Source organism: Strongylocentrotus purpuratus, unplaced genomic scaffold (assembly GCF_000002235.5).
Source record: "Strongylocentrotus purpuratus isolate Spur 01 unplaced genomic scaffold, Spur_5.0 spur5_scaffold_15, whole genome shotgun sequence".
NCBI classification, from domain to species: Eukaryota; Metazoa; Echinodermata; class Echinoidea; order Camarodonta; family Strongylocentrotidae; genus Strongylocentrotus; species Strongylocentrotus purpuratus.
The window spans coordinates 22,211,995-22,239,354 of NW_022145600.1; the positions used below are offsets into that span (position 1 = coordinate 22,211,995).

The 27,360-nt window shown below is 37.3% G+C and overlaps 2 protein-coding genes across 2 annotated transcripts; one reads left to right on the plus strand and one right to left on the minus strand.

Moving 5' to 3' along the window:
* Nucleotides 1-1,525: 1,525 nt before the first annotated feature.
* Nucleotides 1,526-6,755, plus strand: LOC105445495. Its single transcript, XM_030985992.1, has 3 exons — nucleotides 1,526-1,856; nucleotides 2,665-2,811; nucleotides 6,535-6,755. Exons 1-3 carry the CDS (start codon nucleotides 1,571-1,573, stop codon nucleotides 6,753-6,755), a joined length of 654 nt encoding a protein of 217 aa, XP_030841852.1. The 5' UTR covers nucleotides 1,526-1,570.
* Nucleotides 6,756-7,207: 452 nt separating this feature from the next.
* LOC115924152 lies at nucleotides 7,208-10,874 on the minus strand. The gene is made up of 3 exons (XM_030985993.1): nucleotides 10,798-10,874; nucleotides 9,436-9,538; nucleotides 7,208-7,385 (listed from the first exon to the last, which is right to left on the minus strand). The coding sequence occupies exons 1-3, from the start codon at nucleotides 10,868-10,870 to the stop codon at nucleotides 7,208-7,210; spliced, it is 354 nt and encodes a 117-aa protein (XP_030841853.1). The 5' UTR covers nucleotides 10,871-10,874.
* Between the last annotated feature and the right edge of the window lie 16,486 nt (nucleotides 10,875-27,360).

Sequence of the window (27,360 nt, forward strand, 5' to 3'; positions counted from 1 at the left end):
GGACAGGCCAAAGGAACCACCTTGCTGCAAAGTGAACATCATTTTGAGATGGAGGAGATTGTCTTCAAAACCCCATCCACATTGTCTGAAGCCCTAGAGTTGATTGAGGTATGTAATGCATGGGAGGAGGAGGAGGAGGAGGAGGAGGAGGAGGAGGAGGAGGAGGAGGAGGAGGAGGAGGAGGAGGAGGAGGAGGAGGAGGAGGAGGAGGAGGAGGAGGAGGAGGAGGAGGAGGAGGAGGAGGAGGAGGAGGAGGAGGAGGAGGAGGAGGAGGAGGAGGAGGAGGAGGGAGGGAGGGAGGGAGGGAGGGAGGGAGGGAGGGAGGGAGGAGAGAGAGAGGGGGGGGGGGTTATAATATATAATTATTCTAAGAATAATGATAACATGTAATTCTATGAATATGATCATTGAGAGAGCAAAGGTGTATGTAGATGTAATTGTTGGGAAGATATGCATATGTAACAAGTTTGGAATGGATATTTTCATAAAAAAGTTCACCTCTTTCTACTTTGGATCCAGTATTCGCCTGAAAAACCTGTTAACTTTTGTTTTGCTTGTCTCGAAATTCTCAGTGTTAAGCCCCCCCCCCTTAAAAAAAACCACAACATAAATGAATTCTCATTATTTCCCCTCCTGCTCTTTAGGTGTGTGAGGATGTGGCCATCCTAGGAAAGGTGCTATTAGAGTGGTGTAAATCAGGTTCGTCCTTAAGGAGACACCCCATATTGTGGTAGGGATTGAAAAGAGGTTGGAGATGGGATCATGCAACCAGTCTTCTCAGAACTTTTGTGCATTTGCAGCTAGTTTTCGAGCTGCTTCACTAAAAGGTAAACCCTTTTTCATCTAGATTAGGTGCCATTACTACCATTTTCAATGAGAGCAGGAGAATAGGGAATCAAAGAAAATTGATGATATTTCATTACAATTATTTTTCCTACAGTTTGCTACATTGCAGGAAAATATCATTCTGGTTTCATGTGAGATGTATACATGTACACATGAATATGTGCTTGTATTGAACTTTATATAGGAAAAATGATTAAAACTGGGTAAAAGTATCCATATTTACTATTTTATTACAAAATGTTGAACGATATGAATCTCTAACCATAATATCCCCCCAAATTTGTTTGGAGAGTAATGCTGTGTCAGAATGAGTTATTAAGTACCCTTATTTTTTCTCCAAAACAGCCCAGTCAATAGAATCAGTATTACATGTGTCAAAAATTCTTTTTAATTTTTTTTTTAAAAATCCTCTAATTTATGCTGAATTATGGTATAGGCTGCAAAGTGATCTTGGTTGGCGATAGTGCCAGGTGTTATGTAATGTGTTTCATTGTCTATAAATTTGAACTTTCACCAAGCATTATATATATATATATATCAGTATGGTCTCTGATTCATTATAGGCAATCATGTTCCAGAGTATGAAGATGAGTGTGTTCTAGTCCAGCTTGGCTTGTCTGTTGTCTCCCAATTCTTGGCCAAAGAACAACAGCAGCAAGCCCATCAGAACCAACCAAAGCCGGTCCAGGACCAGTCGGGACCAGCAGAGACCCAAAACCAAGCTATGCAGGTCCAGGACCAATCGGGACCAGCAGAGACCCAAAACCAAGCTATGGAGGTCCAGGACCCGCCATCACCCCTTGTCCACCCCAGGGAAGATGCCTATTGCATTCTTCAGATGTTGCTCCATCTCACACTACCTCTGACCGAAGTCCTAGCATCTTTACCAGAGGCATCACCTCGTGATCCGTCGCTAGGTCTCCTGGAGAGAGTGGACAGCTCTACTGTAAGAGATGTACTTGGAGTGTTGGCAGACTTTGATCCCGCAATGGCATTTACGGTCATCCAAGGTAACTACAGGATTGCCAATGATTAGCTTTAAAACTCAGTCACACCACCAAAATGGCGCCATACCCCTATTCTATTTGGAATTATGTAAACAACCAATTTAGCAGTAATTGTTATAAATGTGATGCTTACCTTACCCTCAGGATAATTGATTGATTGATTGATGTTCATTTATTTTCCATGTGCATCATCACAAGTATTTGAATATTTAACATGGTCACATAACATCGTACATAGAAAAAAGGGGTTGTCATAAGCAAAGCCTGAATTGACGTCCTCGTCATAAGTAAAACATGTTCATACAATGTATATACATATGTAAACAATGCATAATTGAATAATGGTTTGCCACCGAAAAATAAAAGAGAGGGAGAAAGAGAAAGAGAGAGAGAGAGAGAAGGGAAAGGGAAGAGTTGCATTCAGAAAGTATCAAGTGGAACATTTCAATTCTTTGGATACTGAACACCTTGATAAAGTTCCTGGCAACTGAGATGTTCATATTATAAGGTACAAGGATATACATGCTATAAAGTAATAGCTCTAGGTAAATGGTTAATTTCCATGCACAATTACCAATTTTACAGAGAGAGAGAGAGAGGCATTAATAGTACATAACTGATACATAATAATAATAATGATAATACATAACCCCCCCCCCCCACGGACAATTACCCCCATGACAATCCCCCCAACAATTGCCCCCTTGACAAGTACCCTAGAGGACAATTACCCTTTGGGACAATTACCCCCCGGGCAATTTCCTATCATAGCAGTCGATATCTGTATACTACCTGCCCTCCATCCATACAGGTCTTGGATGGGGCCATACTGTCCTGGAAGTCTCCAGGGAGAAGGAAGACTTTGGGCAGCAGCTCATCGCACTGGCCGAGGCGCTACTAGACTGCAAGAAATTCTGGCAGTGCCGAGTGCTTCTCTCTCATCTCCTAGCGTACGAGGGTAAGTGGAATGACTTTCTTTCGCTTGTTAATAATAATAATAATGATGATAGTTGGTTCTTGTATAGCGCTCATGTCTGTCAGATTAGACACTCCTGGTGCTCCCGATTATTACCCTGGCTTTAGCACGGCTACTATAACGGCGCTCTAGCATTTCAAGGAATTAATTCCTGCCAGGTACCCATTTACGTCACCTGGGTTGAGTGTGGCAAATGTAGATCAATGTCTTGCCAAATGACTTTATTTCACTTGTTAACTGTTCACTAGCCATGGATCAGAACCCCAGACTGCCCAGTAGTTTGGAGTATATGGTACATGAGACTGTATGTGTGACAAAAGTCGACTGTGGCTGTCCACTGCTTGTTCTATTAAACGACCAAAGTCTGTAAGGAATTAAATCCTCACTGAACAGATTGGAATCTCTACTTGACACTTACAACAACCAGTAGTTTTTTAAGGAAAATGCAAAGAATTAAAACCCTTACAGACACATTATTTATAAGTTCATAAAGATGTTTTTTGTTGTTGGTAGGTTGTAGACAACCCTGTAGACACCTGTACAGCAGCCTTTTGGGCAAGCTCCTGGATACAGAGACACTGTCTTCATACAAAGTTATATTTATCAAGTCAAAACATTACATTTGCTAGCAAATTTAAGTAGCATGTAGTTTTTATTTTTAATTCATTTTTCTCCTTGTATTTGGGAATACAAGTATGTATGTTGGTACAGTGTCACTAAAATAAACACTTTGAATTACGTTTTTGATTTATTTATTTACATTTTTCGTCGTTTGAACTTTTTTCTCAAACAAGGACAGTGGGATTTTGTTTGTTTGTTGTGTATTATGAAAATTTAATAAATATCCAAAAGGGGAAAATCTGTGGTATGCCGACAGATACATGTATTTATTAATGAACAAGGCTTTGCTCAATAGCATTCCTTGTCAAACACAAATTTTACAAAGTTTTCGGACTACTTCCAGAGTCAACTGATGTTTCAGAAATAATGCAATCACCCTATTTTGTGTATTGCACTGTCAAATCTGTTGAAAACACTTTAATTTTTAGGGTAATAAACATTTCCCATAGACTCTAGCCAAAGTCTATTTCAGGTTTTAGCATTCAACAAGTTAAATGCTATTGAACTGTTGTTAAGTAGGGGTCAACACCATCAGTTTTTTAGTATAGTTATTGAAAAAAAAACATTATATTTAGAGTTGCAGACTGTCTTCATCTTCAGGAACCTTTAACTACTTGAACATACCTTACTGATAACATATGAAGATGAAAACATTCAGACTCTTAATAAAATAACAAAAAAGTTCCCCATGTATTTACTTGTAAATATCAGTTAAACTCAACAAATAAACTTTATGTCGAGGGTTCAGTGACACAAAGAAGTAACTCCATTTTGGCCATTTTTAGAAAAAGTGGTTTATGTGTCACGGAGCACTTAAGTCTATGTTTCACTAGCCATTGACTTCAATGGGGTGTTGGGTGGAGTTAAGTCTTTGTGTTTTCTGGAAAGCCCACTCTTTTCTGAACATTTCGATATCAAATACTCATTTTGGCAAAATATGGAGTTACGTCTTTGTGTCACTGAACTCTTGATATATGTGTATGTATACATTCATTTATAAATGTGTTTGTACTTCTGTAGTGAGTTTACAAAATCTCAGAAATCAGAGAGAGAAGAAGCTGCCAGGTTGATTGGTTGTAGAACACATTTATTTTGTATAAAGTTCTGATCATAATTTCAGCAGGGAGAAATATTGAAGACTACTTCTACTACACATATACAGTAGGAGAGAACAAACATAGCAAGCAAACAAAAATTAAAGTGACTCTTAACATTTTTGAAGGTTGATGACAAAACTGTAATTTTTATATGAAATGTTATTTATTATATTCCTTCTACTGTACCATCTAACGGGCAAAAAATCCTGAGAAAATTCTCAAACCACAAAGATATTTATGGTTTTCTTTGAAGGTGTCACTATGCAACACCCTCTAACAGTAAATTCTCCCAACCATTTTTTAATTTTCCCCAACCGTTTTTCCTTGAAAATAGGACATAAGACTATCTTGAAATCACTACCTTAGCACCATTTTCTCTCATCTAGACAATGTTACCAAGTCCCTTTAAAATATGTATGCACATTACATGTACAATCAGACCCAAGGCTGGTCTCTAAAAGTCATTGAAGGGAAAAAGTAAGTGTTAATAATATGAAGGTATAAAGCGATACTGAACTGATAAACTTTCTGACCTAGTGTAACGTTTGTTGCATGGCGCCATCTCATGGTCAACTTGCCAACAGTGTGTAACTCGATACCTATTTCCCACTTCGCAGACAGAGGACTCTTGTGCGAGAACATAAAGGGCTGCTGGAGAAGCAGCTAACTATGGGACAGTACTGCTAAAGTTGACTTGAGATGGCGCTAGAGGGGATTTTGTGCTATTTCTGGTTCAGTTTCCCTTTAATCTCAAAATTCTCCCCCCCCCCCCAGTTCTATTGAGTGATTATGAATTTATGATCAACCAAACTATAAGTGTAATAAAAAAGATATAAAAGCTTATTGTACAACTTTTGTTCATAAATTGTTGAACACAATTATAAATATTTAGTTTTTGTAAGGGGCTTTACTTTAAGAACAATATTTATCTTAGAGATGCTTAGATATTCATTTTCAGTACTATTATTTTATCATGTTATGCTCATATGTGTTAGGCATACCATTATCAATACTGTATTGATATGTAAAGTCACAAAGACTATGAAAGAAGATTTTTATTCATTAAACATACCTGACCTGTGCTTGTGTATTATTTCTTTTTGAATGGACGTTAGTTATTTACACCAATTATTAACCAATCCAATTACACATGGTTAACAAACAAAATATTATTACCCGGTAGTAAGGAATGCAAGGAGCATTCTGACTGCTAAGAAGGCAAAATTATTGTTTAAGAAAAAACAAAATCTTAATTTTTCATGATCTAATGTTGATAAACAAGAACATAATTTGCATATTGGTGAGTTTTCTGATGCCAGCTAGTGCCGAAGATGAAGTATTGCTATTTATCAAACAAACACAAATGTCAAGAAAACAAATACATAGTTTTACATGTAGGTAAGCAATCACTTAAAGAAACTGAATTTAGCTGTTGGGAAAACTGTTTTTGAAACAAGAAATTCCCAAGGTTATGATTTAGAAATGATGATGAGAACGATGCTGCTGCTGTTTGCTCGATGAACATGTCCAGCTCTTGAGTATTTGCCCTTCCCTTCTAACTTTCCTCCACTTTTCATGTTAGAGCAGTTGAAATTTTTGCTTAGTTTGGTCTGCTGGTGCGAGATGATTATGATGGTGATCATCATCAACTTGGTGTCCATGCTTGAAGTAGTGACCAATTCTCACGAGGTTTCTTCCCCTTTGCATTTTAGAGAGCAATTTTCGGTTTTACAAAATTTGGAGCTAGCTCACATTGATTATGATGACGATGATAATGGTCGGTAATGATTATATCTTTATGTTTACGCCTTGAGTTCTTAAACATTTCTTTCCTCATTTTCCACTTTGAAAATCAGAGCAGTTTTGCCAAGTTCCCTTTGCTGGAGTGAGACGATGATGATGGTGGCGATGACAAAGACAACTCCATATCCATATCTGGATGAATAACTTCTTTTCTAATTCTCCTCCACTTTACATTTCAGAGCAGTCGTGAGTTTTGCTAAGTTTGGTTTGCTGGTGCGAGACGACGATGATGATGTAGATGATGTTTTGGTATCCATGTCTGGGGTTGGAGTCTTTCTTGGAGGGCAGGGAAGAGATGAGCATGGATTTAGGGTGGTCCTCCATGACGAAGAGGGTGCTGGTGATGGTGAGACTCTGGGCATGGACGGCTACGGTCATGGGGGAGAGGGGGAGATGGAGAGTTAAGACACAAGATGACAAAACACAAGAAAAAGAGAGAGTTGATGAGAGAAAGAGAGAGCGAGAGAGAGAGAGAGAGAGGAAGGGAGAGATAGAGAAATATGAAGCTGTCAAAGGGAGATAAAAGGAGGAATATAATCCATAAAGCTACCAAAAAAAGGTACATTAAAAAAAATGAAATAGGGACCATGCAGTGAAAAGGAAAAGTGAGAGGGTTGTAAATAGGTATTGAGATAGTAGACAGAAGATGATATTGAATTTCAAGTGTGTTGACTACTAAAAATTTAATTATCTATCACACTTTTTTTATAGTTAACTCTTGGGAAGTGATATTGTCTGCTTTGGGGCAAACAGCTGTTAACTCTTATAAATTGTTTAAAGTGCAAACAAAAAATAAGAGGTAAAATGATGGAAGTAGCTTACAACAACAGAACTTAAACTAAAGTACACTTATTTTCTTAACATACCTGAGCTGCCCATTTGAATCTGGCCTGTGCCCTTCCGGCACCAGAAGGATGTTGCCTCCTCAGTTGTTGCTGCCACTGTTGTCTCTGCAACTGATCAAGCTGTTGCCGCAATGTTTGGCACAACCCTTCCAGCGACTCGTCACGGCTTGCATCCAGCTGACTCTGGAGCCTAGGAGCCAGGAACATGAATTTCAACTACAATTTGAGGGGTCAGTGACACAAAGACATAACTCCATTTTGGCCACTTTGAGAACAAGTGGTTTATGTGTCACTGAGCACTTGGGCCTTAAGGAGTTAAGTCTACGTTTCACTAGCCATTGACTTCATTGGGTGGATTTAAGTCTTTGTTTTCCTGGAAAGCCCACATTTTTCTGAACATTTTGATATCAAATACTCATTTTGGCAAAATATGGAGTTAAGTCTTTGTGTCACTGAACCCTCGAGTTGTTCCACTGTAATTTCATAGGTGAATTGCTGTTTGGTCTACAACCAGTTCGTCTACTATATGTCGTCTAATAATCGGTGACACGACATTTGCTCCTGCGACAATTGCTCCGGGCTTTATTTCGTCTAAGATGTAGGGTTAGGGTAAGGGTTTCAATAGGGTTTTATGTTAGGTTTAGGGTTAGGTTTAGGGTAGGGTATAGTGTTGAATCCAGGGTTGAAGTTAGCCATTCGATTAGTGTATGAAATTTACAGCGGAGCAATTGTCGCCGGAGCAAATGTCATGGAATCCTAATAATCATTTCGCTTTCTGATCATTTAGTCTAAGGACCATTGGGGCTAATAGCCATTTGGTCTAATCTCCAATAAGTCTACTACCCATTTGGTCCATTGTTCATTTAGTCTAATATACAGACTAATTTCTGGTTTGTCTAATGCCCATTTCTTATTTCATCCATATGGTCTAATAATCATTGAATCATAAGTAATGATAATCATCCAATGATTATGAGACCAAATGATAAGTAGACAACACGAATATTAGACAATGTGGACAGTAGATACGCTGGGTGTAGACCATATGCGAAGAGACCAATTTGGTAGTAGATGAACTGGTTGTAGACTATGAAACATTTCATCTACTGACCTAATTAGTTCCAAACCTAATCCTAAACCCCAATTGTGACCCTAGCCCTAATACTATATTCTTTTGTTGAAATCAAGCCGGTAGAAACTGTTGAATCATTGAAAAGTCAGTATAGACTAAAAAATAATTTGCCTGAACAACACGGGAAACTCTTACAATAAAAGGCATATGAGTTAGTCCAATTTAAAAAAAAAAAAGAAGACAGTTTGATACACATTTGTACGACTGTATGGATACTTTTCAGTTTTCAAAATCCATCTTTAGAAAAAAATATACCTTTGGATGACAAAGCTTCCCCTTTGCTTAAAAAATTCAAATACTTAATTCCTGAAATAAGTTTAATTCTATCTTGCATTACCCTATATGTAATATTCATATTTATTTTCTTGATTTTTTTTTGCTGTGCTACATAAAGGTAAAACAAAGTTTTGGGAAATTTCTTTACAATTTTGAAAAATTTTGATGCCCCTGTGGATGTATTATAAGCACTAGAAAATTTAGCCCCTAAACCACTTCTGTTTTTGAGAAATATTGAATATCAATTTTTTTTTCTTCAAATAGCGCCTACGGCCCTTCAGTGGTAGCTGTGACCATCAAAATCTCAGAATATGTAGTTGTGATATATAATTTCCGAACGGGAATAGCCGATCGGTCGATTTTACTCAAGAAACACTGTTTTATAGCTAAATTAATATCTTGACCTTGAGAGGGAGCTATACAACGAAAATAATTTATTACTTACAATTTTATCACTTTAGACTCGATTTCAACCGTGACAACAATCACTGAATATTGTAGGATTGCATATGTTTCCAATATGTTAATTTCAACCAAATTCATGACCCCATACCAAAACTTTGTAATACCTTTAATATTTTTAAATAATCTTAGCCAGCCTTCTGCTTGCTCCTCTGCTCTGAATGTAATTTCCTTCAGTTCCTTCCTTCCTTCCTTCATTCATTTATTCATTTATCCATTCGTGTAGATTTCATTATTTTCATATATTACTGTGTATGCATGTGTAATCTGTACGTGATTATTCCTGTCTTTCCTATTTTTCACGAGTGATATAACCTGAAAGTTGACACCAAGCATCAAGTCATGTGAAAGCACAGTTTGATCTAATTACCTTTTGAATTCTGGATCAGAGTGTGGTTTGCCAGATACAAAAGCTTTCTCATCCTCTAGCGTTTTTGTTTTGTTCTTCTCAGACACCATAGTCTCCTCCAAACCTGTAGGAATACATGATAAACTAATGAGACTGTGGTGTTCAATAAAATGCCTGCTCTTTCGCAGCGACACATTGAGATGTTCACAATGACGCCATGAATAATGATACTCTTTGGCACCGAGCACTGAGCATAATATGTCCCCTAATAAGCCTGTAAATACCTTTTTTGATGGTTGCACATCTCATACCAATTTTAACCAACCATCTACTTTCTTAACTATAAAAGAAGATGGGTTTTCTAAACTTATAAAAATACCTGAGTGTAAATTCTGCAAATTCATTAAATGTATATTTCAGATGCTAATTATCCCCTACCCCCCCCCCTCTCTCTCTCTCTCTCTCTCTCTCTCTCTCTCTCGGAAATCAAAACAAATAGAGAGAAAAGAATAGGAAAAAAAAGGAAAGGAAAAGAATAGAAAGAAAAAAAAGGAAAAGAATAGAAAAGAAAATAGAAGGAAAGAAAAAAAAGGCAAAGAATTCAATACCAAAGAGCAATAAGTAATAAATGATGTCCATCTACCCACCAAACAACAGAACATAGAGAGGACATAACTGTGTTGCTATACAGGGTGTCCCCAAAAAATGCAATGAGCTTTTGGTTGGCAACATCTGGCAAAGTATGCAATCCTCGATGAAATTTCATAAGTAATGGTATATTAGTATCCCCTATACATCCTGTGTATTTCAAAAGAATTTAAGCGAAAACTACAAAGTTATGATCATTTTCGTAAAATGTAGCATTTTCAAAATATTCCAAATTGAATAACACCAATGCACAATAAGCGCATATGTGACAGCTGAACGTTTTGTAGCAAGTTCTCTAATTCTTGACACCTATGGGTGGTATATTCTCATAAGTTAAGCCGGGACTAAGTCCAGACTAAACAAGAATTTTAGTTCACACTTCTATGGAATGCTAGGTTTCATCTTCCTCCTTCAATATTCATGACAAAGATAATCTACCAAAGACTTTGTTGAAATTCAGTTCGTACTCATATTATCTTTTTCTTCCCATTTCATTGCAAAATTAATTTTTTGGACACTTTTCATTGAAGGATTAAAATAATCTGTACAGGGTAAATTAGTTTGCAACAGGCACTCCATACAAGTGTGAACTAACTAAGTACGCGCTAACTTAGTACGCGCTACCGGAATACCACCCAATGGGGTTAAGAATTAAGATTAATATCATTTGTACACAATAAGGCACATGTTATCATTTTTTTTCTTTTTTAATTAGAATCAGTAAATCAGATTTACCATGTAACTCATTTCTGAGTGTAGCTATTACTTGCTCTGTTGCTTTCTTCTCATTCTCAATACATCTCAGCATGTCTCTCTGTTTGGTATAGGTGTCAATGTCTGGACAAATAAAAATAAATGAAGGCAAAGCACATAATTATACATGTACATGTAAGAATGATGGTGGGTTCCGATGGCTGTTGAAACGATTCTTTTTACACAATCGGAGAAAATGCCAAACTGTCATTGGCGAATAACTTTTGGATGCGTCATAAAACCGCGTCTGGATTAGAAAATAGGTAGGTAATTGTCGTGTTGTAATCTGACTTCTTCTTGTCTGAATATCTGGGTACCCATTTATTGCAATAATTGAATTATGTGTTATTATTATTGTTTTTTTTTTTTACTTTGAGCTAAGTAAAATGGCTCAAATCCCATCCAGATCATCCACACACAGTGTATTATGGACCTGCATATGAAAACCATATGCCAAGCATATGCCGCCACACTTCGTTAAACTTAGGGTAAAATACTTAGCCAAAAGCTGCATGCAACGTCATACCAAATTTGGCTAAGCATTTAATTTACGTCACAAACTGAATGAACTACTCGTATTTCTGAGGTAAGAATTGAATAGGCCATTTTCATAATGTAATCAAATTTAATGCACAAATTTTTGTTAAGTGCCAGGTTACAAATTATTTCATTCACGCGTTATAAATAATTATATTACAATTGTCAGAATGCGAATTGCATATATCAATTTTACTGCGTTTGATAGGACAAACATGATGGCTTGTCCTACCTAACACTTTTTACTGCGTTTGATAGGACAAACATGATGGCTTGTCCTACCTAACACTTTGAGCGTCAAGTAACACCTGGCTGGAATGCTCCCCAGGGAGTGGAGATTGTGCACAAAGTAAAGCGCTTAGAGACATTTGTATTAAGCGCTATATAAAAATTAAATATTATTATTATTTATTATTTATATTTGAAGGCAAGCACTGATCCAATGACCGGGGTAATAGGATATCTGTAAAGCGCTTAGAGACATTGTATAAAGCCCTATATAAGCGGAATATTATTATTATTACCCTGTATGTATGCAATTTTGCATTCTGCCTGTTGAAATACAATTATTTATAACAGGTGATTGAAATAATTTGTAACAAGGCACTTAATTCATTATCAAAGATTTATGCATCAAATTTGATTACATTACGTAAATGGTCTATTGGATATGGACCTTCTTGAAGCTTGTGTTGTCTGATTTTCATCTCCTTCAATTGTTCCTTGACTGATGTCAGCCTCTCTTCTTTGCCTCTGCTTGCCAACCCAAAGTCATGAATGAAGGCTGAAATATCGGACAAGAAATCTTCTTTCATCTTGTCTCGGGATGACGTGCTGTGATGCTAATAAGGAAGGATAAGGAATATAACAACGGAGACAAAAAAGTTGGAGCAAGCACAAATATATGACTGATACAGAGAGAGAGAGAGAGAGGGGGGGGGTAGGATAATTAAGAGGTATAAGACATCTTAAACAAGGGGGAAAATATATACAGAGCGCACAAAACAAAATGAAGATCGAGTGAGAGAAAGAGAGACAGAAAGAGTGAGGGGGGGGGGGTGGAGCAAGAGAAATTCACATATTATCAACCTCATTTACTATTTGGACAATGAAATTTTCCTTCCCCCTTCTCCTACCAAAAACAAACAAACAAACAATAAAAAGAAAAGAAAAAGAAAGAAAACATAGACAAAATAAGGAAATTATCACATCAATCAAGAATCTTTTGATTTCAGACATCTTCCTGAAATGTATGGTCCGTGTATGGTGTGCTAAAAGGCATTCAGTATCACATTTATGAGTGCATGTATGTATTTATTCAGAAGTAAGATGTGGTAACTGGTAATAGGAATGTAAAATGATTGGCAAAATAAATGAAGCTTACAAGTTGTTTGCTGTACATCTGTTTTTCTTTCATTTGGTCTGCTAGTTGTTCTTCAAGGATAGCTTCTTTTGTGCCAATCCATTGGCAGTCAAGCTCCTCTGTAGATAGTTCTTGGACCTGCTCAAAAGTGTGAAAAATTTGGTATGAGATGTAAACTCATAAAGCATCAGTTTTTTTTTGTGGGGGGGGGGGGGAGAGGGGCAAGGCAAATGACAGGATAAAGATATAAGTAAATGAATAATAGAATAATATTGTAGCCCGTTTAGAAGTTTTTTCCCCTCCATGCTCTTTATCTGTGGCTTGAATCATACAGCAACAAATAAACATAACATAAAAACAAACAAAGTCAGATGTGATCATCTTCCATTATAGGGCGACAATGTCAATCCAGTAACCCACCATATGCTGGTATCTAGTTTTATTTAAACATAACAAAGGAAAGCCAGTAATATTGAGCAGTATTAATACTCAACATGGACTCTTCTGAATGACAAGAACCCTTTTATTTTGACATCCCTACAATTTCCAATGTGATGCCTCTGTATGTAGCCTTGCACTGGTGAAATGTACCAGAGAGACTTTGCTTGGTGAAATGTACTAGAGAGACTTTGCTTGGTGAAATGTAATAGAGAGACTTTGCTTGGTGAAATGAACTAGAGAGACTTTGCTTGGTGAAATGAACTAGAGAGACTTTGCTTGGTGAAATGTACAAGAGGGACTTTGCTTGGTGACATTTACAAGAGAGACTTTGCTTGGTGAAATGTACAAGAGAGACTTTGCTTGGTGAAATGTACGAGAGAGACTTTGCTTGGTGAAATGTAGAGAGAGACTTTGCTTGGTGAAATGTACAAGAGAGACTTTGCTTGGTGAAATGTACAAGAGAGACTTTGCTTGGTGAAATGTACTAGAGACTTTGCTTGGTGAAATGTACTAGAGAGACTTTGCTTGGTGAAATGTACAAGAGAGACTTTGCTTGATGAAATGTACGAGAGACTTTGCTTGGTGAAATGTACAAGAGAGACTTTGCTTGGTGAAATGTACAAGAGAGACTTTGCTTGGTGAAATGTACTAGAGACTTTGCTTGGTGAAATGTACTAGAGAGACTTTGCTTGGTGAAATGTACAAGAGAGACTTTGCTTGGTGAAATGTACGAGAGACTTTCCTTGGTGAAATGTACAAGAGAGACTTTCCTTGGTGAAATGTAGGAGAGAGACTTTGCTTGGTGAAATGTACAAGAGAGACTTTGCTTGGTGACATGTACAAGAGAGACTTTGTTAAATGTCTGAACAGTCAAGAGCCCGCTTCTTGTCCACCTTAAAAAATGTATCTACTATCTTAACTCAGGATTGAATTATCAATTCAAAGACTACTTGCCTTGGAAGCTACATCATTATGGAGTATGTTTACCTTGGTCCGAGTTGCTTGAAGTTGTTGTCTAACAGATGATATCTTGCTTTTTACTGTAATTATATGAAATAATATAATAATTGTTAGAAAGGTGTTTATTAAATGAGGCATACATGTAGGTATACTGCCAAGGGGTAATCTAGTTGTACCTGTGTTTATGCATCTAGAACAATCTCCTACCAATTAAAAAACGTGAATAAGGCTACACTTTAATAGGTCTACAGCATCTAGACCCAGACCTGCATTAGATCCTAGACTTGTAATTTATCAATGATCTGCCATTATTCTGCTTCTATAAAAACGAACTTAATATCAGGGTGGACTTCCCCTTTAAATAGCAGGTAAAAAATTGGAGGTGTGGTTAATATGTGTTTGCCGTTTATACAACATTACTTAAGGTAAAAACAAGGGAGACAATCGTGCAAGTCTACAGGACTGAAAGATAAAATAAAGTTATGCATAGATCCAGGTAAATTACTGAGATCTAACGAGCCTCACCACATGAATGCGTAGATCGATCTAGACCCTACTCTAGATCATTGATAAATTACAAGTCTTGGATCTAATGCAGCAATGTTTTTTCGACCATTTGAGTCTACAGAGGTTGGTACCCAAAACATACAAATGTATAGATATTTCTAGACCTATTAATTAAAAGTAGATTTATTAGATCTAAGTTCCAAGTCCAAGTAACAAAGAACATGATAAATTACATTGGCCAGATTTTTAATAACATTGTCATTGCTTTAAAATATGTTTCAACTCCACTGCTCATGATCATGATTAACATGTTATGAACGTCCACACCCACGGAATCAGGCACTTCCTTTGCTACAGATTGGACGTTTATATTTTTACTACTAATACTAGATTCAAGTCTACCCCCATGAAATTACAAAATACAGGACAGCCATTGCCAAGCACTGCTCAGGCACAGCCGTCCGGAGAGTATAGACACTGGTTACTGGTGGTACGGTACTTGGTAACGAGTCAGAGTAGGATTGGGTTGGCTGATTGTACTTGTAGCCTAGACCCTATTTGTATTTTGTAATCGAACACTCACGTTCATTCAAGATGCTTTTCCTCTCTCTTGCTTTCTGTTCAGATTCAAGTATCTGCATGAAAAGGTCGTTCAGACTCATCTCTGAAATCTCTTTCTCTTCCAGTTCCACTGAAGATATTGAAATATTCAAATTTGTTTTTCTAACACATTTTTTTGAGGATATGGATCGGCATAAGATGTTGATGTAGCGCACGATCTGTCTGCTGCTACAATTACTCGGCCTTAGAGGGCGTTCATAACGCATCTGCAAGCAGTGCGGATTGCAAACATGCATGGCATCCACCCAGGGCTAGGGAAGACCGTAAGTTTTACAATAAAAGTAGTAATCCGTAGCCGTTGGCTTTCAGCCCCCAGGGCAGGCACGTACACAGTGGGGGAGGGGGATTAAATCCCCCTTTGGTATTTGTATGTGTGTAACCCACCCCCCCCCCCCCCTTTGGATTTGTTTTTTTAATTAAAAAAAAAAAAATATTTACAAAAAAAAAAAATAATAATAATAATTATTCCCATGGCTGACCTAAAAAAGTGACCTTACCCCCCCTCCCAACGGAGCCAAATGTCAAATTTTTAAATTTCGAGACCAAAAAAAAAAAATGTGTCCTCTTATTTACTGGGTGGGTAAATAAAAAGTAAACAAATAATCATAATCGCTATTATTTCGCTTAAAGCTGAGAATTTCGTGTTACTTGTGCATTATAGATGTGCATGGAATTTGGAATAAAAGAATTTCTGTATCTGGCTCTACGGGTAATTGGTACACGCAGGCGGATTCCTGAGCGGTTAAAAGTAAAACAAGAAAATAGTAGATGTGATGGGTCTTTCATAATAGAAGTTATTTTAGTCAATAAGCGATCTTCAAACAAAACTGATAGGGGTGGTAATTCAATGCCGATAATACGTTGAGCAATTTTCCTAGGACGTTCGAGTTTAGTGTTGTCTGCTTGTGTGAGATTTCCATAAAAATAAATGAGATTGTATAGAAGAACACTTTGAATAATAGACTGATAGAAAAGATGTAAGATCGTCCTGTCAACGTTAATAATATTCGCTTTAAAATATTGTCTGAAGTCACTTATGAATTCCGGACACAACTGGGAAAGGTTGGCACTAACAGAATAGAACTATAATAAATTTCTCAAAATTGGTGACCAAAATGGTAATAATAAATCACAAACACAACGTTTTCTTTTTTCTTTACGTCACCTTGCGCTAAGCTACGAGGAAACGTATAGGAGCTGTGAACTTGAAGTGACCGCTAGCTGGAGATGATACGATGGTAGGAAATAAGAAGGGACAAGGCTCACTGGAAAAAAAGATACCGAAAACGTCAAAGGAAACTCAGGAGATAAAAACTACTTATCTCTCTCGGATATTGACAATAAAATGACATCTAATGATGGCGGGAAGTCGTCGATAGTGCCTTTTCACTAGGATGAAGGGAATGCATTTGAAAGAGATATTCTGTTCTTTCTTTTCTAGTTGATTGTAAAAACTGATATTCGTAACGAACCAAAATTGAAGAAGTATGTGCCACATTATCATCTCACATGTGTGTACTTTTCATTTATGTTGTTATTTTGGGCTGTATCCCCCTGGGGGGGGGGGGGGGTACTGTGCGTGCAGTTAAGAAAAACAGAAGAAATGTGAAATTCGAGAGGTAGGCTACACTTTTCACACAGTCCGATGACGCGTTACTCAGTTTAGTTCAATGTTTTATTCAATAATATTTTGCAAATGTTTTTGATCGTTTATTTTTTAATAGTAAGAAATAGTGTAATCTAAATCACACCAAGGACAAACACAAAATTTAACGTATCGCCAGAAAGTATAATGTGAAGAGACCTGAGTTCAAGAAACTGTATAGGAACGAAGAGATTCGTGTATAATAAGTGATAGTTCAAAGACGTTATCGGTGGCTGGCAGAGCTAGGATTCTTTGGCGAGAAAGCCAGGCGAGAAAGACAAGAAAGAAAAAAAAGAGAGGTAATAATATTTTTACTCAAAAGCAAACAACGAGACAAGCAAACAAATAAACGTACAATGATCAAAGGCAAACATAAATTAATAGATGAATAAATTAACACAAAATTAACACAAAATTAACACAAAATTAACACAAAATTATTGAACGTTAAAAAAACAACACAATTTGAAATACAAATCAAATAAAAACACGAATAAGCTAACTACCAAGACAATACAAAAGCAAACCAAAACAATACAAAGAAAATGTAGGTTTAATTCAGCCGACGATACTGGGTGAGTCCATAGAGATATTATATAGGATCCCTTTTCGTTAATCAAAGAGCGCCATCTTTGACAAGTCATAGTTTTGTATTTGTATTTGTATTTATTAACATTTATTTCCTTCTCAACAGCACAATATAAAACACAATGTATATATACATGATATATGTAACAATTATTTCAACATAGAGTATACAGTAATTAATTCAGATACGGAAGGAGGCGAAAACCCGGAAAGCGTAGCTCAAACCGTTTCTAGGACAATTCTGGGCAATCACCACCCGGCCAATTACCATCGGGACAATCACCCCACTCAAGGAAAATGACCCCCCCCTCCCCCGGAAAATTACCCCTAGGACAACTACGGCCCTATGACAATTACCCCCTCCCTGAAATTACCCCTTGGAGAATTACCCCGCGAGGACAATTACCCCCCCCCCCCGACAAAATTATGCTTTATTAAAACCAACTTATTATCAGGGTAAACTTCCCCTTTAATGCACGGGGGGGGGGGGGAAGGGGGGGGGGTAATTGTCCCAGGGTGTTATGTTTATAGGAGTAGGGGAATTGTCCTCGGGTAGTTGCTTGGAGGGGGGGGGGGGGTGTTGTCCTTGGGGGTAGTTTTCCGGCGTCATTTTCCGGGGGTCATTGCAGGATCTCCAAAAAGTAGACCCACAATTCACACTAAAATACGCTGTTGGTCATAATGGTGGAATACCAACAAGACTACATTATCTTTGTAATATTTATCAATATTTAACTTTCTTTTTCATTATCATTTAGAAATTCAAAAATTATTTGGATTTCGTAATCAATAGTTCCATCATTTTTAGCATGAGGTAGACAGCTTTATAGGCTATATGGGACCGAGATGCTTTCAGCCTGACGAAAATAATGAGCTCACATTATTTTGCTATCCTATTACGTTAAATGCGCATTTTACATCCTCCAAAAATTGAAGAGGGAGCGGAAAGACAAAGAGAAAGAGAGAGAGAGATGGAGAGAGAGAGAGAGAGAAAGAGAGAGAGAGAGAGAAAGCAAGAGAGAGGTAGAGAGAGAGAGGAGTGGAGGAGAGAGAGAGAGAGAGAGAGAGAGAGAGGGGGAGGAGAGAGAGAGAGAGAGAGAGAGAGAGGGGAGGGGGAGATTATTTTATTTTAAACCAGTCACTTCTCCCCTGTTCTTATTTCTCTGCACCGTTTTTAAGGTAGGAGAGAAGCAAACAATTTCACCAACATAACAAAATCACAACTCTATTAGAGGCAGATATTGATTTGGTGGTATTTTCCCAGATTGTTAAAATTAGGTTAAGGATTTCAAACCATCCACCAAATATATATGATTTTTCAGAACGTGGTGGAATAATTATTTTTACCCCATATTTTAAACCAAAACACAAAGAAAATGCAATAAATTTTCAATAATTCATCGAAGTTTTGCCCCGACCCCCAACATAACAAATCTTCTATGTGGGCATGCCTCGAACCATAATGCATGGCCCTACAGAGGAATTTTTCCTGCTGGGGACTGGGGGAAAATGCAAAGAATTATTGAAAATTTATTGCATTTTCTTTGTTTTGTTGTTTTTGTGGGGGCGTCGACGTACCCTAGCACCCGCTGCGTACAGTCATGATTCATTGGCTAAGCAATGGTCTCGTTACTGTGAGCCCCCGGGATCAAAACCTTGTCGATGTGCTATATTATTAATGCCCTTTTATGAGGCATTAATCCCCATTACTGTCAGTTATGACTTAAGGACGTAGGTCCCCTAGTTGATTAGCATAGTAGCACACCCATGCTTTAGCAGTCACGCAAAACAGACACTGCACAATTGTCATTCAATAAAATCTGAGAATGTATACTATTATCTAGATCTATTAGGAATAAATCATTGTCAAAATCATTCAATAAATCGGGGTGAAAATAATTATTCCACTATTATGACCAACAGTGTATAAACTACACATACCAACAAGACTACATTATCTTTGTAACATTTATCAATATTTAACTTTCTTTTTCATTATCATTTAGAAATTCAAAAATTATTTGGATTTCGTAATCAATAGTTCCATCATTTTTAGCATGAGGTAGACAGCTTTATAGGCTATATGGGACCGAGATGCTTTCAGCCTGACGAAAATAATGAGCTCACATTATTTTGCTATCCTATTACGTTAAATGCGCATTTTACATCCTCCAAAAATTGAAGAGGGAGCGGAAAGAGAGAGAGAAAGAGAGAGAGAGAGAGAGAGATGGAGAGAGAGAGAGAGAGAGAGAGAGAGAGAGAGAGAGGTAGATAGAGGGGAGGAGGGAGTAGAGAGAGAGAGAGAGAGAGAGAGAGGGGGGGGGAGATTATTTTATTTTAAACCAGTCACTTCTCCCCTGTTCTTATTTCTCTGCACCGTTTTTAAGGTAGGAGAGAAGCAAACAATTTCACCAACATAACAAAATCACAACTCTATTAGAGGCAGATATTGATTTGGTGGTATTTTCCCAGATTGTTAAAATTAGGTTAAGGATTTCAAACCATCCACCAAATATATATGATTTTTCAGAACGTGTGATAATACCAATCACAATTTCTTATATGCTTTTGATTTGCTTCACTTTTTTCGTCAATATTTTTATACCAAGTGTGATTAATCCGTTCAGATTGCAGACCACACCACAAAGGCTTTATTTTTATGCAAACAAAGAGCAAGACCTAATCTTTAATTGCGACACGTACAACAAATTAGCGAGATAACGCGTCATTAAAAAGAATTATGGAATCAATATTGTTTGAGAACATTATACAAAAGCGATAATAATTGCCACTCACCGCACGCCCTGAGCATTCATATAGGTTCAAACTACACACAGCCGATAGCGACCCCGTCAGGACGGCGCCGACTGCTATGATAAGATGTGGAGCCCCTTGTGTCATACGGTACCGTTCAGACATTCATTTCTGATATGATATAGAATTAATTAAGGGTTTAATTGTTCAAGAGTGAGTAAGAGTCGCTTTGCTTTTGACGGAGAACGGAGAAATATCAAAAGGCACCTAACTTCCTAGACTCTCGAGTCGTGATTACGTTGATTGATCGAGCAACTTCAACCTATAGGCCCTACGATATCAATTTATAATGAAATATTGTGGTTTGCCTTTGTTTTACATTGACCCTCGCCAATACATCTTTCTTCAATTTGTTATAATATTTCTCCATTTTCAGTAATCTTATTCAAGTTTGAACTAATTTCTTGCTTAGATCTCTTATCAATATAGAATTGGGTCTGCCGACTCTTATTTTATTTTATTTTATTTTTTTAACCATGCTATTTATTTCAAGTTGTATATGACACATGAAATGAAGCACCTCTGCATGTTTCATGAATTTGACCTTTGAACCTTGACTTTACTTTCGACAAACTGTGATTAATTCCATAGCTTGATAGACTATCAAACTATTTTGTTTAAAGTGTCAATGTTTTGATAGACGCAATCCGTTATGAGTTCGACTGCTCTGAACCCTGAAAATGGACGATAAAGTATAGCACTTATATAGAGTACAAAGGAGGAAATTTTGTTTGGGAGAAGGGAGGCGGGGGGGGGGGGGTGGTAGGATTATACCCAGACTTTAAGTTGTTGGGTAATTTAGTAGAGTGGTATATTCCAGGGGTAATAATGTTCGGACACGTCCATACAGTATTCGAAATATACGTCGCCTTTCTTTTGCAACTGTTATCCCAAATACCCCACTGTACTACTTGTAGCTACTTGCTCCCTCTATTACAGCAAACAATGCCTAAAATTGGTGACCATTGGTCCCCCATGATCCTCTTTTTCTTATGTTAACTGAGAGCTGATTTGATGAGATAACCATCTGTCCAGTGACCTTGGAGGGCGGTCTAATCCCTCCTGCTGTTAAATAGTACAGATAAGTAAGGAGCATTTTTTTTTTTTTTTTTTTTTTTTTGCCCCCGACAATTTTCAAATCGCGCGGGCCGATAATTTACTCAGTGGGGGGGGGGGGGGGGGGGGGGGGGGGGGTAGTGAGCACTTGAGCACCATGGGAGGGGACCCGTCTCCAAATAAAGGTAATATTAACGTGTTTTTACATGTTTTTTCCAGGGGTGGGGACCCGCCACCCTGGATCCGCCACTGTGCCTCTCTGTCTGTCTCTCTGTCTCTGTCTCTCTCTGTCTCTGTCTCTCTCTTTCTCAGATCAATGATTCATAATCGATAAGTGTACACCTCGTGAAAAAAGGGTCAATGTGATTCTTTAGTTTTATCCTGAGCAATTCAAAAAGAATGCAAAACCGATTATGATAAAGGGAAAAAGGGAGGAATTGTTTAAATAAAATATAAAAAAGGGAACCTGAATAATTGAGTATAATTTTAATCCTTACGACTATGAAATAAGTCAGAATCAAATAAATGCATTTGGAATGGAATTGAGCATGAAGATACCTCTATCAATGAGTATGAACATACTAATAATTATCATCCGAGCATATTTGTGAAACTCTTGAGTATCTTATCAGACCATGGACGACATTATGTAAACAAGACAGAGTAAATATGAGCACTTTGCATTAAGTTGCGAGTAATACAAGTTAACAACCTCTTCTTATCACCGATTAGAAGTACATTCGAGTACGTATAGTCTTTTTTGAAAAATGTTTGAAAAACTCCGAAGTATTGCCGGTGAATTGTTGAGAAACAAGGCCAATTAGTCATTTAGTGGTAATCAAAATAATTATGTATTCGATTGTATGTACGCATTGGAATGTCGACGTTTGAAGAACATTTTAATGAGGGCAATTAATCATTAACGTATAAGGGTGGCATTATCTTAACTTGCAGCAGTGTTAATACTCCCACGTACATGTATTATCTGTTGAGAGCCAGAAGGGCGATAACTCTGCATTGAATGGTGCCTATATGAGTTAAAGCCCTTTTGACTAGCAAAATACGATGAGTGTCGTGATATTTGATTAAAAAAACACTTCAGGAGGATAGGAAAATAGGCGTCAATGACAATTATGAAGAAGATTATGTTTATTGATTAAATACGAAATGAGACAAAGCTATACGAGGAGAAAAAACACCGGGGAAGGACGAGTTAAAAGTTTAACGAAACGTGAAGGAGAAAAGGGAGAAGAGAAATGACATGTGGAAGATTTAGAGAAAGATGAGTGAGATGATGAGGAGGAAGATTATGAAGAGGAGAGGCGTAGATACAGGAGGATGGGGGTACGTGCCCCCCCCCCCCCCCATCGAATACCCCATCCCAAAGATAGATAGAGAGAGAGGGAGGGAGAGAGAGAGAGAGAGAGAGGGGGAGAGGGGGGGAGGGGGAGGGAACATCCGTGCTAGAATTGCCTATCGTATTAGGGACAAGGTTAGCTCATGCCAATATGGAAATCAATACAAAAAAAATCATTTCCTTTTGGAATCAAATCGCAATCAGAATTGCTCTGGAAAGAGGTGAGTGTGATAATTAGCGGCTGTGCTCCCTGCCAAAACGATCGACGATTCATCATCGCGACACCTGACCAGACCAGAGAGAAACAGAAAGAGAGTGAGAAAGAGAGAGAGAGAGAGAGAAAAAGAGTGAGATAGAGAGAGAGAGGGGGAGATAGATGGAGAGAGAAATAAAGATATAGATAGATAGGTATATTGAGAGAGAGAGAGAGCAAGAAAAAAGGGAGAGAGAGAGCAAGAGAAAAGGGAGAGACAAAGAGAGAGAAAGAGAAATGGAGAGAGAGAGAGAGGGAGAGGGAGAGGGAGAGAGAGAGAGAGAGAGAGAGAGAGAGAGACAGACAGAAGGGGAAAGGGGGTGTATTTCATTTACCGATTAACACCAATACTCCTCTTGCAACTATAAATCCGTGCCACGCCTCCGATGCCGAAGAGTGGGTCGAACAGCAGAATATACAAATATAGAAAGTTGTTATCCGGTTTCAATTTCATTAAAATGAGATAATCAACTCGAGATATTATTTGCTATACACGTAATTGTCATATTATTTCTGTTATAACGATTTGCCGCGATTCCATTGTATAAGGATTTCATTTTGATCTGCCCCATACAAATCATGCTTGCCCATCGATTTTTGAATATTCCGTCCCCAGTACCCCCATTCACTGCCGTATACTGGGGGAGGCACGGGGACCTGTGTCCCTTTGAATTATGTAATATTTAATGATATGTTCATTAAAAATCTGCCTTGCAGCCTTTAGGCTGCATTGTACAGAAGTTATGTTTTTTTAAAGATAGAACTCAACATGCGAATAGAGGGGAAAAGGGGACAAAAGATAATCATACAATTTAAAACTAAATTGCTGCGAATTTTCTATGCCACATTGCTCAAACGATACTCGGAGAAAATATCAGACATCGATGGATTACTAGTGGGGCTTTAAAACCATGAACTTTTTTGTAAGGGCGGTGTCCCTTAAAAATGTTTAAGATTAGATTCACAAGTTGATTAGTCAGCGTTCCCGTCCTCTTTTTTTTCTTCTTCGTTTAACACGATTGGTGTTCGTATTACGTAACTTCACGGCAATTGTGTCATTCATCGTCTAGAACAACGTTTAAAGTGATAGAATCGCGATAAATGATAGAATCGCGATAAATGCTATCATCTGAAGGATGATGGACATGTTACTAAGAATACAATTAAAAAATTCAACGTTCCTTGAACTTTGGAGTTGTGTCCTCATGACAGTCATGTATTTTGAGTAGTAATGATTAAGCAAATTAAAAAAAGGGCAATCAATGCTCGATTGATGTCAACGATCTGTAAGAGTTGTCATTTTATTCAATAAATCCCAGCGAAAAAGGTCCAAGGTATTTAGTCGTTTGGTGTGCGTTAACAACTATTTTGGAGGTTGGATGAGCATGAAATGACGTCACATGACTTCACTTCATATTCGGTCTGATATGTCAATGGGTCTATTAGCTGAATACATTTATCAGATAGTTTGGAATCGCCCGTTAACAGTAATTAAGATAATATTGCATTTATAAAACGCCTTTTCTTTAGATCCAAAGCACATAAACAATAAATACTTACAAACAGAGAAAGTGTGAGAGAGAGAGAGAGAGAGAGAGAGAGAGAGAGAGAGAGAGAGAGAGAGAGGAGAGAGAGAAAGAGAGGGGGAGATGGGGGGGGGGGGGAGATATAGAAAGATAGAGAGATAATATTATCATACAAAGCTTACATTAATTACAAACAGAGAGGAATATTACAACAAATTAGAAAAAAAAATGTGTTTTAGACACCATTTTTGAAGCCCTAAAGGTGGTGTGCACGTCAAGCGAACTTTCGGCCAATCGCTTTACGGTGACAAGCATATTATATGAAAGGTCCATTGGAACGCGATACAAAAAAAAAAGAAAGGAAAATATTTTTTTTTATAAATACAATAAGAATGAAAGAAACAAAAACAGAAAAAAAGAATGAAGGATAGAAAGGAAAAAAGAAACGGCGAACGAAGAAAGAAAGGCAGAAAGAATGAAAGAAAGTAAATAAAGAAGAAAGAAACTAGAAGGTAAAAACAAACAAGACAACCAGAAATTAAGTGAAGCGTATTGAGGATTTGTATCCAGTGGAGGGTCACAGAGGGTCACTGCTTTCAGTGTGTTGAGGGGGGGGGGGGTAATATTTGATTTTTGCCGTGAAGGGTTAAATCATACGTACTCAAAATAATTTGCGAAGATGTGTCGAGACCGATTGAGAAGAAGGAAAAAAAACAAAACATTATTGTTACTTTATTACACTTTTCAAAATGTCTTTGGAGGCATATAAGGGAATGGGGCACAAACAATTGTGGGGACATGTACCAATCAGGGCCCCCTGGCTACGCCACTGGCGATAAGATTAACACTCATGATTCACAATTAAAAAGAAAGAGAATAAAAAGAAGAAGAAGAAGAAGAAGAAGAAGAAGAAGAAGAAAAGAAAGAAAGAATGAAAGAAAGAAAGACGAAAAGAAACAAATTCAGTGTTTTCAATATACAAATCAATTAAGAAATTAATATGTCATCAATTTTTGTAATCATAAAACCAAAAGTTAAAAGAAAGACACCAACTTGTTCTTTGAAAAGTAAGTCGCACCTTGGGGCCTTCGATATCGGGATAAGGGTATGACTCGTTGATGGCCTTAAACTTGGCCAAAATGAGAACATCTACCACAAGATTTTTTTTTTTATAGAACAGGAAGTGAGCGGATTTGTTTCTGACCTACTTGTACTTTGGGTCAGGTGCTTTCGACAACATTTTTGTGATTTGAACGGTTGGCTAGGTGTGTGTGTGTGTGTGTGGGGGGGGGGGGTGTGAGAGTCCGTTGTTTCAAAGGTAATTTGATTTGGAGTTTGAACTTCAAGGACACCTTGAAACTCCGGTGAAATTAGCCGCATACGTTCGAATTACAATGCGTATAGAATATGCCTACATTAAACATGTATGCTAATTTGATATGCCTCCTGCGTCCTATGCCGATACCCCACGTGTAACACATCAAATTATATTCAATTTAATTCAAAGTAACATTTGTATTGTCCATTTCTTTTTTCATATAAAAAAGGAATCAATTTATACATTTTTCTTCAAATGTTAAGCCCTCCACAGGCTATTTATTAATAATCTTCACACAAACAAACAAATCAAATATATGTGTATGTGTAAACAAATTCAAAATAACAACAATTGTAGTGTTAAATTTATACATGCATAATGGCACACAGCAATTTAAAATAGCAACAGTTGGAAAACGGCGTACTTCTTAAAAGCATACATGTATTTTGTATGATTGAGTTGGAAAGGTCTAATTTAACAATACAGTGCAGCAAGTATTTATAAAAAAGTACGTACACCCCTAGCGCTTGTGCCATTTTTAATGTTTCACTTGACACATCTTGCAGGGGGAGAGTGGGCGAGCGGAAGTCATCATTATCAATCAGCTCTTTAGCCCCCTTAAAGAGAAGATTGGGTTTTTGTATAGATGAATAAGACTCATTCATGTAAATATTTATTTTTCTAAATTTTTCGTAGGTTCGAATATATAGAGTGAAGCTAGTTTACAGGTGGCCACTTCTCTAAAAAGCAAACGCTTGTGATGAGAGTGTCGTAAACAAAACAAAGCAAAACAAATAGTCAAAACGTTTTACATACAAATTATACATTGGCATAAACAATGACGAACAGCATATGGTGGAAATAACGAGGACATAAAGGTTTTAAAAAATTGTTAGCTGTCCTATTCTTTACTTCAGTTTGAAAGAAAGCCATAATAGATGGCCCCTACAATTACAAAGGAAAGATTTTTAAATGCCCTCATATTAAAAATATGACAAGAAATAAACGAAATGTTTAACCACACAGATGAGTGTGTAGTCCCATATATACATACATATTTCTCTTTGCATTGCATGTACTTGTCATCAAGATTGAGTCCATTTCTTATCAATTTGGTGATTCCGAAACCTCACAGTTATGTATACACCAATTCCTATGTATTATATGCTGTCCATAGATTATTTCCTGTCAGTCTCTCTCACAATCTTATTGCTTGACAAGGACTATACTTTATCTTTAACATCATCCCATGCCCATGGCGAGCCTGGAACACTTCCAATGTTTTAGATTCAATTTTGCATTGCTTGATTATGAAGGTAATGCCTGAATTTACGAAAACAATGCAGAACATTTCCCCCCTTCCTCAATACATGAATATAAGCTTCCTGCTTTACGAAAATGAATTAATTATTCAATGATGATGTCATAAGTATCGTCATTTGGGTCAGAATTAGACTCGTCATAGACACGCTTCGGTACTGATATTCATTTTGATGTCAGTTTCACCCGAAAGATATTCATAATATAATTAAGATCGCAGCTTTATGTTCCACAAAGTA